Raw genomic sequence first — 18,595 nt, 5'->3', positions numbered from 1 at the left:
ATATCAATTTCCCTTTAATAATCTGTCAGTAGCAAGTACAACAAGCAGTTGAATTTTCTATATGCTTTACAAAAACATTTTCTTTCAGAAAACAGAGAAAACTAAATTCTTACCTGGTAGGAGGTCAACGGAAACAGTTCTTTACCAGTTAAATAAAAAAAAATGTAATAGAGTACTGTAGTGACTTACTGACTTGATCAGAATATGATAGACAACTTAACATAGTAACACCTTAACATTTTAACATAAACTAGCATTAACCAGAAAAAGAAAAAAAGTCGGTAGCGGTTACGTCCCTTGTTTCTATAATCGATTGTTTAAATTTCACTATCGATTGTCGCCGGCATAGGCCTTTCCGATCAATTGTCGATTATAATCGATCATCGGCACAACACTTATTTATAGTCACATTAGTAGTACCAATGTTAATTACAAAACAGTGTAGACTTTGGGTCGTTAAGCTGTCACATTTGCCTCGTATTCTTGGTATTTAAATTGGAACATTTCTCCGTGTAAGGAAGTCCGGTGGAGTTCGGGTGGAGTCCGGGTTGAGTCCCGGTTGAGCTGGAGATTGATTTTGGGGAACAGACGACGTTTGTCTGCTTTCTTGTATCTCACATTTTGTAAATAGATATGTTGAAATTGTAAACTTAAATAAAAGTATGGACTCGGATTCGGTGTCTTTATGTTTGAAGTTTACTTAATTAAGAGTTAAGTCGGACACTTCTGAGAGAGTTCTTTGTGGCTGTTGCTACATAAGTGATGTATCATTATCTACAATGTCAAAATTAAAGAAAGAATACAATACGAAATTAAAAGTAATAACGATTTAACCGTCTCGGTATAATACATCTATACACTATTTCTAAATATGTGTATATATCGAAACTTACATAAGTTGCCAAAGCATTAACTTTTCGTACATCGTTTCATAAAGATTTGTATTTATTAGGAACTCATGTAAGGCTTTTTTATATTACATGACACATTCGTTGCAAAAAGCATGTTCTTTTACATTTTTATGGTAACATAAGTAGGGTGAAATGACGTCAATGTAAAGTTTATTTATTTACCCATCACTAATTCATACGCAAATCATATCGCAAAATACGGTAGTCCGTATTCCGCACGGCCGTACTCCACTCTTCTGACGTCACGTCAAAAAGGTTCCGCGATGTTTAAATACCTTTATAAGAACAAAAAAGTGCGTTTTCAAAATGACGTTTATTATGAAATCATGTGTATTTTATGTGATATGACAAGTAATGTATATTAGAAAAGGGTTATTAGAACTGCGCATTGATTCGGCTTGTCGTAAATACAAGGATTTTTGCAGATTCTATTTTCACTCGGCTAGGGCATAGATTAGATGACCCAAGGAAAATTGTAACGTAGTCCTATTGAAATGTCGTAAAGACAAGGATTTTTGCAGAATTTGTTTTCACTCGGCTAGCGCATAGATGTGATGACCCAAGGAAAATTGTAACATAGTCCTATTGAAATGTTGTACCTTCATGTTCAATTGTTGAAACAACCCGCTTTTTCGAACAACTGTAAATAGTTTAGCACACGCTCTTTCATTTTCTACTGCTCTCCGGTTATGATTTAAATACATGGGATCTTTACAGTTGCGTATATACAAGTGCAAATGAATATAATTCTCAACGCATATATGTCAAATGCATGTAACACTAAGTTATACAATACACTCGTCATATTCCAGAACTGACTGTAAAGAGAACAACACTGTTTCGTCGGTGAACAAATCATTTCCAAGGATATAGGTTAACGAGGAATGGGAAGAAAGTTTTAGCAATCTGTCATAATGAGTATTCAAACCTGAACCAATAGACGCCATTAGAATATTTTTGCCATCGACAATGTTTTTAATTTCGTCACTGTCGACATGCAAGTTGACAGCCTGTGTGAAGAAAATGATGACATTTCTTTTATTGCTAGAAGAGAAACCTTCCATTGCCTTATGTACTAAATAGGATCCGTTCAGATGTTTGTTTCCAGAAGTCTGACCAACTGCGGTGCTGAGAACTTGTATAAGCTCTTCCTTAGTTTTGTTCTCTTGAAATCGGACTAGAGATTCGTATTCCCCACCGAAAGTTGCAATCGATATATCGCTGTTATTTTCTGACATGTGTGCGTTGTTTATGACGAGTTCTCCGGCTTTTAAAAGTGTATCAAAATCTTCAAAACTTGTGTCTGACTCTATGTCGAACATCAGAGTAATATCAGAAACCCTCCTTGTACAACCTGTAAGAACGATATTTGTTTAGTAGATGCATATAATACTGATTAATCAAACGTAATAAACACATACTACTTAAACTTTGATAAGTGCGTATAATTTGTTTTACAAAATATTTTTTATTCCGATAAGGCACATCGTATTTTAAATTGATCTGTCTTTGTTGATTCATGACTTCGTGTGTCCCTTAAAACAGGTAGCTATACATCTGTCTTAACGTTTACAAGAAAATCAATCTAAATTTTCATCAGAGCAACCGTTAGCTTGACTGCAAAAAATGAATATAAAGCCAACAAAAATATATTCTCTTATAAATTCAATTTAACTACTTAACGACCAGATACAGAAATCAACTGCAAATGAATGACTGATATCGGAGCGTATTCAAATGTGTTACCTTCGCATCCGAACATAGTCTGCTTGAGAACAGTTTGGACAGAATCTTGCATTCCAATGGGATACACGTGTCGATAGGTAGAAGATATATCTAGAAGGCCTTGGGGCTTAACAAATCTTCCAGCAGCTATTGAATAAATGTCCGCATTAGTTCTTATATGTAAGGCATGTGCATTTTTCCTACTTTGTAACGGATTTGCAAATAGCCCGTCAGTCAAAACAAACACGTATCTTCCAACTTCCTTTCTAGCACCATTTCCTTCGACAAATATTTTTGAAGCTACAAAGTTAAGTGCTTTATCTACCATGGTAGGTCCTTCGAATGTTATGGATCCCATTGCGTCTTCAACTGCTTGGAGCAATGACGAGTTGTCTGTGTGCGAATTCAAGTAAAACAAGACATGCGGCTCAAACGCAAAAGTAAGCAATGCAAATTGGAAATGATCAGGGCCTATTGGAAACTTTGAGATGAAATTCTCTATATATGTTTTCAACGTATTCACATGAGCGGTACCTGCACTCCCAGAAATATCAACGAGGAATACAATGTCGGCATCCTTGTACGGTGTACATACATCTGCAAATACAGGTGCATTCTATGAATGTATGAATATATCAAATGCATTATATAGACACTGCTTATACGACTTCAAAAATCAAGCAAAACAGAACTGAAATAGTGCCGAGGTCCAACAATACTTTATTGCATAGTTACAATTATTAAAAGCATATTGCATGTGGTAACTAAGGAAATAAGATTTACCTATATCTTGACAATTGTCTCCAGCCCAACCATATGAACAATCACACGTGTAATTTTTGCCACCTTCTTTCAAATTGCATTTGCTGTCGTGGAGGCACCTTATCGGACTTTCGCAGTCTAGAAAACGCGCATGCATTAACATCAGCTATAGATTTATCGAGGGTGTATACAATACAAATCAAAGAATTTGTGTGTCTTTATTCAATTTTAAAACGTCTTTAAATCGTATTAGACTATATCTTCTTTGGCAAGAAAATATGAAGTATTACTAAAAATAGTGATCATAAGATTTTCAGCTAAAATCATACAAAAACCTTACCAATAAGCTGACAATTTCTTCCTTCCCATCCTTCGTTGCATGCACACAAATAATCGTATCCATTGGAAACTTCAGAACACGTACCACCGTGATAGCAATAATTACCTGTTGCACAATCTATTCCAAATAGGAAAAAAAATACATACACATTTTTTGAAAAAATGGCTTTATCAAATGAATCATGTTCGATACTTCAACGCCGCAATTATTGTTGAGTGGGAAATCATAAACAAATAAGAACAGTTATAAATATACCGACCTCTATGTTTGCAGTTAAGTCCTTTCCATCCGCTGGTACACGTGCAAAGATAATTGTATCCATTGGAGACTTCCGAACAAGTACCCCCGTTGTTACAGTAACTTCCCGTAGCACAGTCTGTTTAAATGCGTTAATATTAAAATAGTTGTTTGCTTACTTCAGCACTGTATGAGGGACACAAATACAGATAACCATGTCAAACGTATGTATATGCTCGTGCAAAATATATACGAATGTGTGAGGGTCTGACCAGTCAGTCAATCACGTGAAAAAACTAGATTGTGTGAAATACAGCCAGTGTCAATTACAAAGTATATTGTGCGGGAAACTACACATGTACGTACACGTGGTTGTTCGCAAACAATGGAGAAATCGTGAGTATTTTTGGTTATTTTAATCATTTCATATACCTCTTGCAAATGACGATGGCACAATTGCCAACCAGTGTTCAATAAAAATCAAAGTATAAAAGATACATGTAATAAGATACTTTGCAAATAAGTAAAAGAACACGGTTGAGCTTAGAACTCTTGTAAAACACCTCAAAAATGTGTTGCAGTGATTTCTGTTGAGAACGATTTAATAAAATTAGAGTAACCTCGTAGATGACAGGTTCTCCCCTTCCATCCGTTAGTGCATGCGCAATGGTAATCGTACCCGTTGAAAAGTTCAGAACAGGTGCCCCCGTTATTACAATAACTTCCTGTTGCACAATCTTTACGAAACAAATGATATATTTAACGATGTTTATCGAAAAGATATTTGCGCTTTACCATTACGCTTTATTCATATACTTCTATCGAGTCTTATTTCAAATAACGAATGTCAGATTAGTCTCATTACAACATTAGTGTAATAAAAAAGAATGATACAATGATTGCTTGAAATTACCCCTGAGATGACAGTTTCTTCCCTTCCACCCGCTTGTGCATGCACACTGATAATCGTACCCATTGGAGACATCAGAACACGTTCCTCCGTTAGCACAATAATTCCCCGTTGCACAATCTGTTAAAACGATGGAAATTAGGAATACAGAAATTAATGTTCTAACATATGTGTATACTATAAATTAATATATAAATATAAAAATAATATTTTTCAACTCCTCTCTGCCTCCGCTATTAACAGGTATTTTATATAAATACTTGACAGAACTCAAGTCATAATTACTGTAGTCGCAATAACCTTCAAATTGCCATACATGATTGTCTTGCTTAAAATTTGCTTATATACTACATTTACGTTTGTTTTTATGTACAAATTTTTACCTTTTTTGTTTATTCTAATATCTATGTTTGCATACTTATTTTATTATGCGGATTCGATTTTTTGGCGCCAGTTAAGTAATCAAAATGCAATCTAAGCGGCGCTCCAAATGACTATACCTGCAGCTAATCCAACGCCTGGCGCGACGACATTTTATATATTATGGCATTTTCATCTTTTGTTCAACATATCAACATAGGCATTCTATAATACCGAAAGAAAAAAACACTATCAGATAATCCTGGTATTTATTACTGACCTATAAGATGACAGTTTCTTCCTTTCCATCCGCTGGTACATGTACATTGGTAATCGTATCCACTAGCCACTTCAGAACATGAAGCCCCGTTGTTACAATAGCTACCCGTTACACAGTCTGCGAAAAAAAGATGTCTATATATCGTTTGTTTAACTAGTGTCCAGCAAGTAGTCACTTGGATAACTGCTTGGATTGCAGGTGCCGCCGTTTATACAATATCAGGTGTTTGCGCAATCTGTTAGGCATAACACACATACTGTATGAAAAGAATTAGACAATAGACATGTTAGAATATGATAAAGATTGGATCATAACATGGTTGGTCCACAAACCAAACACTGTAGTAAGTGCAGATGTAATTCTGTGTTCAGTCACCTGTTGTTTTGAAGTGGTCACATCTAAGCAGTGAAAGGAACACACGAAGCTAAGTCAGACAAGATATTCAAACGATGATATATTCACACATTTAAATATACTCGTACTTATTATAAAAAATTGAGAGGTGAGGACTTCCCTCATCATTTTGAATATATAAGTCGCCATTAAAACAATAATATTATTTTCCTTTCAAGGTTTTAAAAGTTTTTTTTTCAATCAACCTCTTTTTTGACAGTTATTGTCTTTCCAGCCGTCCGTACAGTTACATATGTAGCTGGATCCGCCGTTACTCAAACTGCAGGTCCCGCCGTTGACACAGTAGCCGCTGTACGAACAATCTGTAACAAGTTTAAATGTGGTCAAGTAGGAACTGATTCATGTGCATTTAAACGTTTATTGTATAAAGTTATAAAAGGAAGTGAAGTAAACAGACATAGGAATCTGATAACCTGTTTCTATAAAGATTTGAAAAGGATGTTGCCTATCGACTTAAATAGTTGTTTAACTCTCTTGTTTTTCTTACATATCAGCTACTTTCCTCATTTAATTTCAAAAGACATTCATTTCTCCCACCTCAGAGAAGTAGATATAAAATCTTGGCCATGCTGGAAATTCTTATCTTGCTCACGGGCAAAGATAAAACAAGTGACTGGAACTCTTTTTTTTATTGAAATCACACAAATACCTCCCTTGTTGAAGACCGTCGTCTGTAGCATCATGAAAACTTTGTCTTGTGGCTATGTTTAAAATCCCTAAATGATTATTTATCGCTTCAAATGGCACCATAAAACAGTTTTAACGCTCCATTTAAGAAATAATGCTACACTCTTTTCAGAACTAGAAACTCGATAAACCTCGTTTACGACCCTACACTCGGGTTGGGATGAACCTATCTTACACTCCCGGCCCTGGAATATCTTATAGTCTGCATCCATACACGCGGTAGATGGTTCTCTAAATGAACAGCGACAAGCCTAATTAGGTGTTATTGTGTTGTTTTCAGTTACAAGCATCATGTTACATACGTTTTCAAAATAAACAAGTAAAAGATATAGAGGATATTTGTTAATTTCAGTGTAAGATTGTATTTTATTTCACGAGTGTCATAGAAAAACATATTTTCACGAGTGGCGAAGCCACGAGTGAAAATGTAGTTTTTTTATGATCACGAGTGAAATTAAATACGATCTTACACTGAAATACACAAATTTTCTGTTTCTTTTATGCTTATTTTCGGAGTTTTATTTGTTTTTTATTTATTTCTGAATTACCCCCTTTTTTGAAAAGGGTGGGCTTTACGCCGCTACCCGTGGGGCACCCCTCATGCATAATTATAGCTGTCAACTTTTCTACTTTCGGTCTGCTGAGAAATAGTTCGTTGCTATTCATTCTTATAGCTTAATATTCGCTCGTTTTTTTATTGCAAAGCTTTATGAACAGTAAACAATGAAGTATTTTTAGTGCACACATGTTCCAAAAAATAATGAAAACACTTTTTATTTTAAGATGGGCATGAATACATAACCAAATTACTACGCCGCTATTTAAAGAATGAAAATTTGGAAGGTCAAATGTGTTAGCAAAACAAATGTGGATACTCATTGGATTTTAACCATTCTTCTTAGTTTTTAAGACTGCATGTACGCGTGCTTTTATAGTAAGTTAATATTCAGTCATCTTACTGTCAGAGACCAGTCTGTTTCGCTTTAAAAGGTTTGTTTTCCAGATAAAGAGTAAGTGCCACGCTAGTTTGTTGACACATTTTTAAGGTGTGGGTGGGGTAACAAATATCGGATCTATCTGTAAATTGTTGTGTGAATTCTCCAGAAAGCTCATTTTACGTACTACAACGGTTAACAGTTCAAATACATTTGAACGATGATTAAAATTTTTATTTATGTTCGAACAGTTGTTTTTGTCTGTAATTTGTTTGGTATGAAAGCAAATGTTCGAACATTCAGCTTCAAAGATCAGTAAAATGTTTGATACACGGGATAACCGGTAATAAACGGTAAGTTGTTAATTTCCAATTAGATATTTATTTAAATTTATAAAACATTTCTTTATTTTTTTTAACATTTTTTGACATAATTTACTGAAGTCCAGTGTTCTGTTTTGATCAAGGCAAGTACATGAAACAACAAAGGAATTTAAAAGTAGTTCTGAAAGTTGATATTTTCACTCCTTATTTTGCATTGAAAATATCAAATTGATATTTTCACTGTTGCTATTTCACTGTTAAAACCCCATATTTCATCGTTAAGCATGAAAGAAAACCTAAATATTATCTTTGACCATAAACACGCATCATAAGCGCCGGTATTTTGTTTGCTGTCATAGCTAGCTTTGACGTCATGTTTCCTGTTTATGTTTAAAATCAATAAGTCATATGTACTGTAAAACCTAATTTTGCTTACCCCGGTTAAATTTGATTTAGTAGTAACTAAAGTATGAATTATAATTGTAACATGAGGAAATATCATCAAGAATTAGCCGTGGTTTTAAAGCTGCACTCTCACAGATTGAGCGTTTTTTGGTTTTGGAACGAGCCAATGTTTGCGAAAATGCATAGAAACCAGTTATATAGGACTGCTGACAAAAATTATAATGCAGGTTTTTATATTTAAGTTCAAAAAATGATGTTTTATGCATTTAACGGTTTAAGCCATAAAACATTAATTTTCGAACGGAAATATGAAAATCTGCGATCTGATCTTTTGCCAGCAATCTTTTATCATTGGTTTGCAGATATTTCCTCAAAAATTGTCTTTTTCAAAGATAAAAAAATGTAAAAACGGTATATCTGTGAGAGTGCAGCTTTAAAAAAACATGTCTAACTATTACCTCTTATTAATCAACTATTAAGTATTTGACGAGATACAGAGACAATTGCTGTACCAATACCAGACAATTGAAGACAATATACATGCCAGAACTCGCTCAATATCGACCAAACTCGGCCAATATGAACAAAACTCGCCTAATATGAGTTTCCTCCGTTTTGATTGGCTACAAAACTCGCCTAATATAGGATTGGAGAAATGTGGGATTTTCATTGGCTGTCGAAACAAGCCTAATATGAGAAATATGCTGGACATAATTTTTAAAGGTAGCCATTTTGTTTTCCGTTTTCCAACTGTTTTGAAAAAAATGTGCTTCGTATAACTCTATTTGGAATACTTGAACCTACTGAATAATTAAACCACTTTGTACGGTTTGATATTACAGTTGTATTTAACCCGTTGGTGGATTTTACGACTTTTATTATTTTGTACAGCAACAAAATGGACGACGAGGGTGAAACATTTGACGTTTTAGCAAACGATTTACGAAATTAAGACGAAAAGACATGCTTCCTTACAATGTACAGTGCTTTATTCATAAATATGTGCAATGTCACTTTAAGGATGCATGTCAAAATCAGCAAAGTCATGACACCATGAATGTATAATGGATTAATACGGCTTCAATGTGAACTAAAGGTAAGTTATAAGAATTTTTTTAACCAAAATGGTAATACTTAATTAATAAAATACTAATTAATTAAGTGAATTCATATTCATATTCATACTCGGTCAGCTGTATTTGCCTTCGCCTTTTCGGGCTCAGGCAAATACAGCTAACCTCGGACAAATAACTAGGCCAATATGAAATCACCTAATTAATAACATTATATTATATGGCAGTTGATGTTCGTCCAGCCCGGAGCGCAAATTTATACTATTGTAAAATATAGGCTACAAGGAAAATTATATGGATAATAAAATCATATTTGTATTTGTTAAATGAAGCATGTTGAGATTTGTTCGTTATCTCATATTTGGAGGGTAAATCTTAGAAACATTTATTGTTTCGCGCATTGTTACTAATACAGGTTTCCTCGACCATTTAAAAAACAAAACGGGGTTTTGCCTGGGCGGCTAGTAACCCAGAGATACATATTCGATCTTATAACTAAACAATGCATGGCGTAAGTTTATTTAGTCATGTGTTTTATTCAGATATGATCGTGACATGCTCCGTTTGGGTTGATAATTATTTATAATTGATGATCGAAATATTTGACACTCGGATTTGTGTATGTATGTTTTTTCAAGCGATTGTTGTAATGCTGGTTGTATTGCCACACCCATGTAACTGTTACTGCACAAAATAAACGAGTCTCATAAGAAGAGTGTGTTTGCTTAAGTTTTTGTTAAGGGTGTGTTGAGACACTATTTTACTCGCTGGAGTATTTGACAACAAGCATAAGATGCTTTTGTTTTTTATGTCGTCTTATATATAGCAATGGTCTTGGAAGTTTGTTTTTGCTTAAAAAATGTGTATGTAGAGCTAATCCTGGTCCCAGGATTGCGTTATAAACACACTTAGAAGACGACCTCTAGCTGTTGCTATAAAAATATCCCTGCTTTATGTAGTATATTTGAATGCTATTTAAAAGCAACGTTAAATCTCCACGGAGCCTGAACAACTTTAATCAGATAATGAAAGTAGGCCGTGAGGTTCCAATAGTCGTCAGTAGTCGTTCGACGTGATTGGTGTCGACATAAGTCGTACGACGACGAACTGGTGTTCACAAGAGGACTTTGTGCTCAGATATACTAAAACCGAATATATATTGAATAGTTAGAATTCCTACCAGCATACTGGCAGTTTTGTCCAGTCCATCCCGGGGCGCATGTGCACGTGTAGCTCGTATATCCAGAACTGGGGTTGCACGTCCCACCATTTTTACAGTAGCCGGAGTAGGTACAGTCTGGGGTGAGACAAATGTATTTTTTCCAAGGGTTGTTTAACAATTTCGTCAATCAAATCGAAATAAAAAGCATTAATGAATTGATAAATACCCTTTGCGTTTAAAACAATACTTATGAAAAGTTATGTGTACATGCTCAAATAATACAAAACATATTATCTCTTCTTCCGAGACATCTTTCACCTATAGCTTCACAGTATGTTCCTTTCCATCCCGAATCACATCGACAATGATACTGAGTTGCCGATGTGTAAATGCAATTTGAATCTCCTCCTGGGCATTTGTGATAGCAGTCTGAAACATTTGTAGATGATTTAATCGTTGGTGTTGAAACAGAATTAATACCCTTCGGAACTCCTCGGCCATTTTCTATCGACAATAACCTCTGATGTATGCAGGTATATCAATAGACGTAGTTCGTAAAATCTTAAATAACAACATTACTTATTAGTAGTGTTTTAACGTGTACTTTGTATAACAAAGATTAAACTGATTGCCAGAGAATTGCATAATGGCTTAAATAAGTTAGATTCCCAAGAGTGAAGCATTATGTTTAATTGCTAAATTAAAAATACTACGCGATCTACTTGCAGCGTAGTTAAATGTAAATATTTCTGACATTGTAAACCGCCCATTTACCTCCGAGGTTGTTTCGGATGGAAAATGGCCGAGGAGTTCCGAATGCAAAATCTTGGATAGAGTTTACAATTTCTACGCCACCTAAATGCTTATTTATTTACGTATTGTGTTGTAATATTTCTTCAGGAATTTGGTCTTTTAGAGTTTGTCATGGGTAAGAATGGGTTATATTTAAGTTTTGGGTTAGATAAGACATATGAATTAATCGATATGAATCCATTTAATACCAAGAGCTAAATGCATCATATGCCCTCTATTTCGGTGATTAGACCATGTGCGACATACTTGAACTTGGCAAAGGTCGCGTATACAATATGACAAAGGTCGATATAGGCTTGTACCGCAATATGACGGGAAAGTACTGCAATAAAACTGAACTATTCTTTTAACCGGGCTTTTAGAATATTTCTGTCAATTGTTGTTTTAACGGTGAACTAAAGGGCAGCAAATTAAAAGAAGACACCTCTTTATCACCAGTGCCATACTTAAAAAAATAGTCGGAACATTTGATTATCCTTTTTAAACGTCACAAATATTATAAGAAGGAGGTATCAACACTATAAAATAAATCATAAAAAATAAAATGATTTCATTATTCTTCAGCATGCTTCTCCTTCATTACTGAATATGGTCCAACATTTTTAGAATACAACAAATGATCGGATACCCACATGCAACTATACGATTTGAAAGTAATTGTTACCAATAACGTTATACAAGCTTCTTGTCGATATGAATATATGTACATGTTAACAGCAATAAACGTGTTCTCTGTTTCTTGTACATATTTTTCACGTCCGTATAAAGTATTGTAAAACTATGCCTCTCATTTTATATTTATATTTTATGTATATTTGAACATTATGTGTTATCTTTTTAAATATAAACTCATGCTGTCTTATTACCATTTGCATACACTTAAACAAGAATCTTGGAAGTTTATAAATTGAATGGTTTCAGACGATAAATAACACAGTATCGTAGCAAATCAGTTCAATTAAATTTGTCTGATAAACTATAAGGAAGGTTTTTGTATCAATCTATCAGTAGTGTTTATAGCTCTGGTTTTAAATATATAAAATGCATGGATAAAATGAGATACTGATAGGCTTAGGGCTTAACCCGCTGTGATCGCTCTTCTAAATTAAATACGAAGACTTTTTTGAAAGCTCATGCACAAGGCTAAGTACACCGTTAACATAAGGTGGCTGAATTTTGCCATTTCTAAAAAATGCCATTCTGAAGGCGAAAAGCTGCAATATCGAAAAACAGTTCACATGTTCGCCTACGCATTGTTTGCTTTACATTTTTGCATTTTCATGAATTCGCCTTTTTTGCACACCAACTCTCATAGAGTTTATAGAGGCAAGCTCAGTCAGTTGTACAGTGAGGTAAGTTATGGATCGAATCTTATCCCGGTTCACCCCGAGGTCAGATCAGTTTAGAACACGTCTAAATGGTGATAATTGGCTTCAGATTAAACAATGCACTATATCGTTACCCCTGCCTTGAATATACTTTGGTATGCTACTAACTTGAGGGTGCAGCTCCTCGCTTCACCAGGTGATGCGGCTCATCTGCATTACAATCTAGAAGAACTGAAATAACGGATACATTATTGCTGTGCTGAGATTGAGCTGATTAAACTAGCACGCTGACAAAATAAAGGATCAATACAAGGTCCGTCGAACTATCGACCAATTACATTGTTTAGTTGTGTAGGACAAAATTTAACTTCTAATTTAGATTATAGACCTCAAAAATTAAGTGACGAGTATGATCAAATAAACCAATACCAGACTGGCTTTAAGAAATGTTATCCTACTGTCGATAACATGTTTGTGCTAAATTGTATAATTGAACTGTTGCAAAAGCATAAGATTTTTTTTATTTTGCTCGTTTATAGACTTTAAAAGTGCATTTGATACAATAAATAGACCCTTGAAATATCAAAACAAGCACATAGGGTTATGTACTGCCTTCTGAGAAAATGCAAGCATTTAGCTTTTCTGATTGATATGGAAATAAATATATTCAATAAAATGATTAAAAGTATACTTTTATATGGTTGCGAATGTTGGGGATACGGAAATAATGAAATTTTGGAAAGAGTTCACCTTGCATTTTTGAAACACATTGTATGTGTTGAATCAAACACTGCTTCTTGTAAAGTTTACGATAAAACAGGCGTAAAACCGTTTCAAATAGACATATAGTCCCCAACTATTTCATACTGGGCGAAACTTTTTTCCCGTAAGTTAGCATCAACTATGTACATTTTTATGTTCTGAAATTATATATCAGATGTAAACTTAAGTAGAAATACATTTTTTTTATTTCATTTGTCAAATATATTTTTTATATAATGTGGCCCTAACAGTATATGGGATTCACAAATTTTCCCATTAATAAATCGATTACCTCTAACGTAAATCAGAAAATCATTGATTTTTTATTTTAATAAATGGTATAGCACTATTGATACTTCTATCAAATGTAGAATTTTCGAGGAAATATCCGTTGTGCCAATCTAACAGTAGTATTGGAGACGAGTACCACTCTATACTTGAATGTAATGCTCTGAACGATAGCAGAAAGCGATTTATCGACATGAACTACTATGCAAATCCCAATGTAATCAAATTAAAACCTTTAGCGGTTTAGTTAGTAACCAATTAAGCAAATATAGAAAGTTATGCAAGTTTGTAAAAGAAATATTCAATACGTCTTAGGGCTCTCGATACATATATACTTACACGCGAACAACAATTAGAGTTACTTTAATATAACACTTATTGATATCACACATGTTTGTTTAAAGCATTGTTAAACGTATGTCTCTCCCCTTATACTTTGCCTTGTATATGTGTATATTGTATGATTTATTTTATTCTCTTTTTAAATAGCCTCGTTTCTTATTATGTATTTTTTTTGTCTCTTATACTCATGCTGTCATGTTATTTATGTTTTTATGATTGACTGATAGTAGTATGTTTATTTAATTGCAGGGCGCTTATTCGAATGTTGCAATATTGAATATTTAATTATTATTTAAATCTGCATATCGATTTTTTAAGATAATTATATTTGTATATTAAATATGCTTATTTGGATACTACAGTAAATGCAATAAATAGTATCAAATCCATTCAGTTTGGATACCATAGTTTGCAAGAAAAACGGAATGAAAATAGATATTAGATATTTATTAATATCAATATTATTATCATTATTATTATTATTATTATTATTATTATTATTTATTATTATTATTATTATTATTATTATTATTATTATTATTATTATTATTATTATTATTATCATTATTATTATTATTATTATTATTATTATTAATACTATTAATATTATAATTATTAGAAAAACAAATCAAACGGAAAAGTATGTGCGCCATAAAAGAATTACACTGAAAATACATGAACAAATCAAACCAATATTTAAAATCACTGGAGCAATTGAATTTTCGATGTTTGGATAACAAATACATGTACTTTTAAAGTAAAAACGTACCTGATAAAAGAAGGACAGACCAAATAGCCATTTTAGCACTAAATTGTATCAGATATAAAATGAATATCGAAATAAATGACTAGATTTTCAATGTAAATTCCCTTTCTACTTTCTTGCCAAATATACGACTATGAGCACAAACTGGTATCTATATACAGATATAAGGATCAATAACAACTGATAATCGTTCTGGTTACATCGTAAACTTCCCTAATAAACTAAAGCGACACAGGTGTTCCTTAAGCGTCTCGTAAGCACACAATCAATGCCAGTTTTAAATCGCTTAAAGAAATGACGCACTGAATGTATTGTCCTTTCATATCTTATGAAATTGATGCATACTTATTTTCACTTTCATACACGTTCCAAAATCATATTTACATGATTTATCACCCTTCGCGAGGCCCTAATGAATTTCTTTTATTGTTAAAGTTATTTCAAAATCGAACTATTGATTTCAATATTGCATTTTCAGATTAAAGAAAGCAAGAGAAATTAACTCCTCCTAGGGCCTCAAATAGAATTGTAACTGTTTGCAAAAGTGCAGTTCATGCACGATCAGCATCCTTATTTCCTGTACCGTCGTTTGTCTTTAGCCACCTTATATCCTAATAATACAAGGAAAACTACAGGGACACGCCCAGAAGTCGAAACTTAAAAAAATGAGCCCTGTGTAAGAGACACAAGGCAAGGCCTCAAACCACAATTTGCTAGAGAAACAAAAATATAACCCACGCACTCATCCAAAAGACTTTACTGTTTATTAAGGGAGTAAGGCCTTGGAACGGTCAGTGAAATCCGTGTTCACTGGAACCCGAGTCTACGTGGGCTAATAATAGTGTCATAACCTAACACTTGGCCATTTATCAATTATAACTTAATAAAGATAATACAATTCTCATCACTCATTGCACTGCACCGGTTCATCAAATTAATAAAACCATTTAGTCTGATCATGATCTTTGAAATTCACAAACTGCACCAACATCAAACATTTCCATTATTTCCTTTTACAGGATTTGTATCTTTGTTGTTCCATATGCTTATCAATGAATGGTGATCGTGAAGAATTTGTTTCAATTTCACAATGACCTTTAGCGAAACGGACGTGATAAGATAAGAAAATTACATATAAGTATGTGCGGCTCGTTGGTCTAGGGGTATGATTCTCGCTTTGGGTGCGAGAGGTCCCGGGTTCAAATCCCGGACGAGCCCATAACATTTTACTTGTTAAGTTATTTATATGGCCCTGTATTATCGCTACAAACGTGTCAACGGGTAACGTCCGTCTACACCACTGTAATTCCTGAGCGGCTGCTAAACAATTTATACATGTACACCTACATGTACGAGTAGTTACGGGTACACGATAAAAATGATTGTTTTTGAAGTCCTTCACGGTGGGAGCTTTGAAAGTAACAAGATGTCGGCATGCTAAACCCAGTTCCATTTAAGTTCATAATCTTTGAGACAGAAAACGAAAAGCATTCATTTTATAGTTTTGTGTGTCCAGCTATTAAATACACAGTTAAAATCTTGTTATCAGTCATTAATATTTTCTATATATGTATGATTTAGTAAGTAGTCAAAGGTTTATCACTCAAAAATTATATTTGTTATACATGTGTATGTAATATGTATTGATTTTCAGTACGAGTGCCACTTTAAATCGTATTCGATTATTCCTACTGACGCGAAAGGAAGAAGTATACACTTTCTGCAAAGTAAGTGTCTGTGTTACGTTTTGCATCAAGGTTGGGAAATGTTTGTACAAGCAGAGAAAGCCATTTGAGAAATAAATGGTGTAAGCTTGAATATTCATGTGGTTGTGATATAGTACGTGATGACTGTGTTGCCCTTTGCTTCAATATTTGGAACTAGAGAAGTAGAGAACTTTTAAACATAGGGAAATGTTGGGACAATTACAGGAAGGCATTTGAAAAATATACTAAGTAAGCTTGAATATTTATTATGGCTTTTGTATCGTATAGATTGACATAAGAAAAGTTATGCTGTGGTTGCGCGAATTTAACAAGCACGCTGAGTGAAAAGAAGGCACCACACAGACATTGGCTTAATATACTAGGTACGCTTGAATATTTATCATGGCTTTTGGATCGTATAGATTGCCATAAGATGTATTATGATGTGGTTGTGCTTATTTAACAAACACGCTGAGAGAAAAACAGGTGCCACATAGAAATTGGCTTATAAATGATACAATGAACGACATGGACACGCGAGATAGATAAGACAGTACATTGGTTCGTCCTTGAATTTACATTTGTATAATGAGTACAAAATTTCGTTTGACATAAACTGACGATTAAGCTAAAATAAAATCCGGCGTATAGTGTGAGCGCCGCGTTTTAATTACTTGCCAGGCAGGATTGTGTAGGTAAAACTTATTTTGATAATAGTGGTATGCTCATTTAAATTGCAGGGCACTGGTTTGAATAATGCAATATTGAATATTTAACTAATATTAAAATCTGCATATTGACTTTAATAGATTATTTGTTCTGTGTATCTTATCTGTATTTGGATATTTATACAAGAGCTACATGAGTGTAAAATGTGAAACAGTTACATGCAATTAAATAAATCCAGTTTGGCAAAGCCTTGCAAGAAAACTGCATGAATATATTAGACTTAATGTAATCAGATACGACTAAGAATCTTACTACCGATGTTAATTTCATAATAAAAAGCCAGTAAATTGGTATGATTATAAAGAACTTAATATAATCAATGTGATTGTTTTAGTTACTGCAATTATATTATAATGTTTCACTCTTCAAAAATATATATATATAATATTTTTTTATATTTTTTTAAAATGATGATTATTATTATCATATATAACATACATATCATTTACCAATATTTAAATCATTGGAGCAGTTAAACTTTCGATGTTTGAATAATAATAAATGTGTACTTTTAGAACGTACCTGATAACAGAAAGACCAACCATATAGCCATTTTAGCACTAAATTGTATCAGATGTAAAATGAAGATCGAAATGCTTTTCAATGTTATTCCGCTTTCTACTTTCTTGCTAAATATACGACTATGAGTACACACAGGTATCGATAATCAAATATTAGGATCAATATACAACTGATAATCGTTCGGGTTACATCGTAAACTTCCCTAATAAGCTAAAGAGACACAGGTGTTCCTAAAGCGTCATCGTAAGCACACGATCAATGCATTTTTTAATCTCTTAAAGAAATGACGCACTAAATTTATTGTCCATTCATATCTTATGAAATTGATGCATACTTATTTTCACTTTCATACGCTTAAGTTCCAAAATCATATTTACATGATTTATCACCTTTCGCAAGACCCTAATGAATTTCTTTTATTGTTAAAATTATTTCAAAATCGATCTATTGATTTCAATATTGCATTGACAGATAAAATAAAGCAAGACAAAATAACTCATAGGGCCTCAAAAAGAATTATAACTGTTTGGAAAATTGCAGTTCATGCACGATCATCATCCTTATTTCCTGTAACGACGTTTGTCTTTAACCACCCTATATTCTAATAATACCAGGAAAACTACAGGGACAAGCCCAGTAGTCGAAACTTAAAAAATGAGCCCTGTGTTAGAGACACAAGGCAAGGCCTCAATCGACAATTTGCTAGAGAAACACACATATAAACACCACATACACACATACAAACAACACACACAGACCACACACTCATCCAAATAGCTTTACCGTTTAATGATGGGATTACCGTCTTGGAACGG

The 18,595-nt window shown here is 33.6% G+C and overlaps 1 protein-coding gene and 1 non-coding gene across 3 annotated transcripts; one reads left to right on the top strand and one right to left on the bottom strand.

The window, feature by feature from the left end:
• Nucleotides 1-1,232: 1,232 nt before the first annotated feature.
• LOC128214876 (teneurin-1-like) lies at nucleotides 1,233-17,852 on the bottom strand. 2 transcript variants are annotated; one of them, XM_052921579.1, is made up of 13 exons: nucleotides 17,781-17,852; nucleotides 12,834-12,896; nucleotides 10,843-10,953; nucleotides 10,543-10,659; nucleotides 6,125-6,241; nucleotides 5,526-5,642; nucleotides 4,889-5,005; nucleotides 4,596-4,712; nucleotides 3,998-4,114; nucleotides 3,739-3,855; nucleotides 3,420-3,536; nucleotides 2,658-3,233; nucleotides 1,233-2,265 (listed from the first exon to the last, which is right to left on the bottom strand). In XM_052921579.1, exons 1-13 carry the CDS (start codon nucleotides 17,809-17,811, stop codon nucleotides 1,697-1,699), a joined length of 2,286 nt encoding a protein of 761 aa, XP_052777539.1. In that variant the 5' UTR covers nucleotides 17,812-17,852; the 3' UTR covers nucleotides 1,233-1,696. The 2 variants fall into 2 exon arrangements, with proteins under 2 accessions (XP_052777539.1, XP_052777540.1); XM_052921580.1 differs by lacking the exon at nucleotides 10,843-10,953 and having other exon boundaries at nucleotides 17,781-17,849.
• Nucleotides 15,970-16,041, top strand: Trnap-ugg (transfer RNA proline (anticodon UGG)). The gene has a single exon. It is a non-coding gene; the product is annotated as a tRNA-Pro (tRNA).
• Nucleotides 17,853-18,595: the final 743 nt, after the last annotated feature.

This window comes from Mya arenaria, chromosome 13, assembly GCF_026914265.1.
Source record: "Mya arenaria isolate MELC-2E11 chromosome 13, ASM2691426v1".
Lineage (NCBI taxonomy): Eukaryota > Metazoa > Mollusca > Bivalvia > Myida > Myidae > Mya > Mya arenaria.
The sequence above is the reverse complement of the archived record's forward strand: the minus strand, read 5'-3'. Positions and strand labels throughout refer to the sequence as shown.

Coding starts and splice junctions, on each gene's coding strand:
- LOC128214876 (XM_052921579.1), bottom strand. CDS start 17,811: ATGGCTATATGGTTGGTCTTTCTGTTATCAG. Junction 6,242..10,542: donor ACAAAACTGCCAGTATGCTG/GTAGGAATTCTA, acceptor AACTTGTTACAG/ATTGTTCGTACAGCGGCTAC. Junction 4,713..4,888: donor AAGAAACTGTCATCTCAGGG/GTAATTTCAAGC, acceptor TGTTTCGTAAAG/ATTGTGCAACAGGAAGTTAT.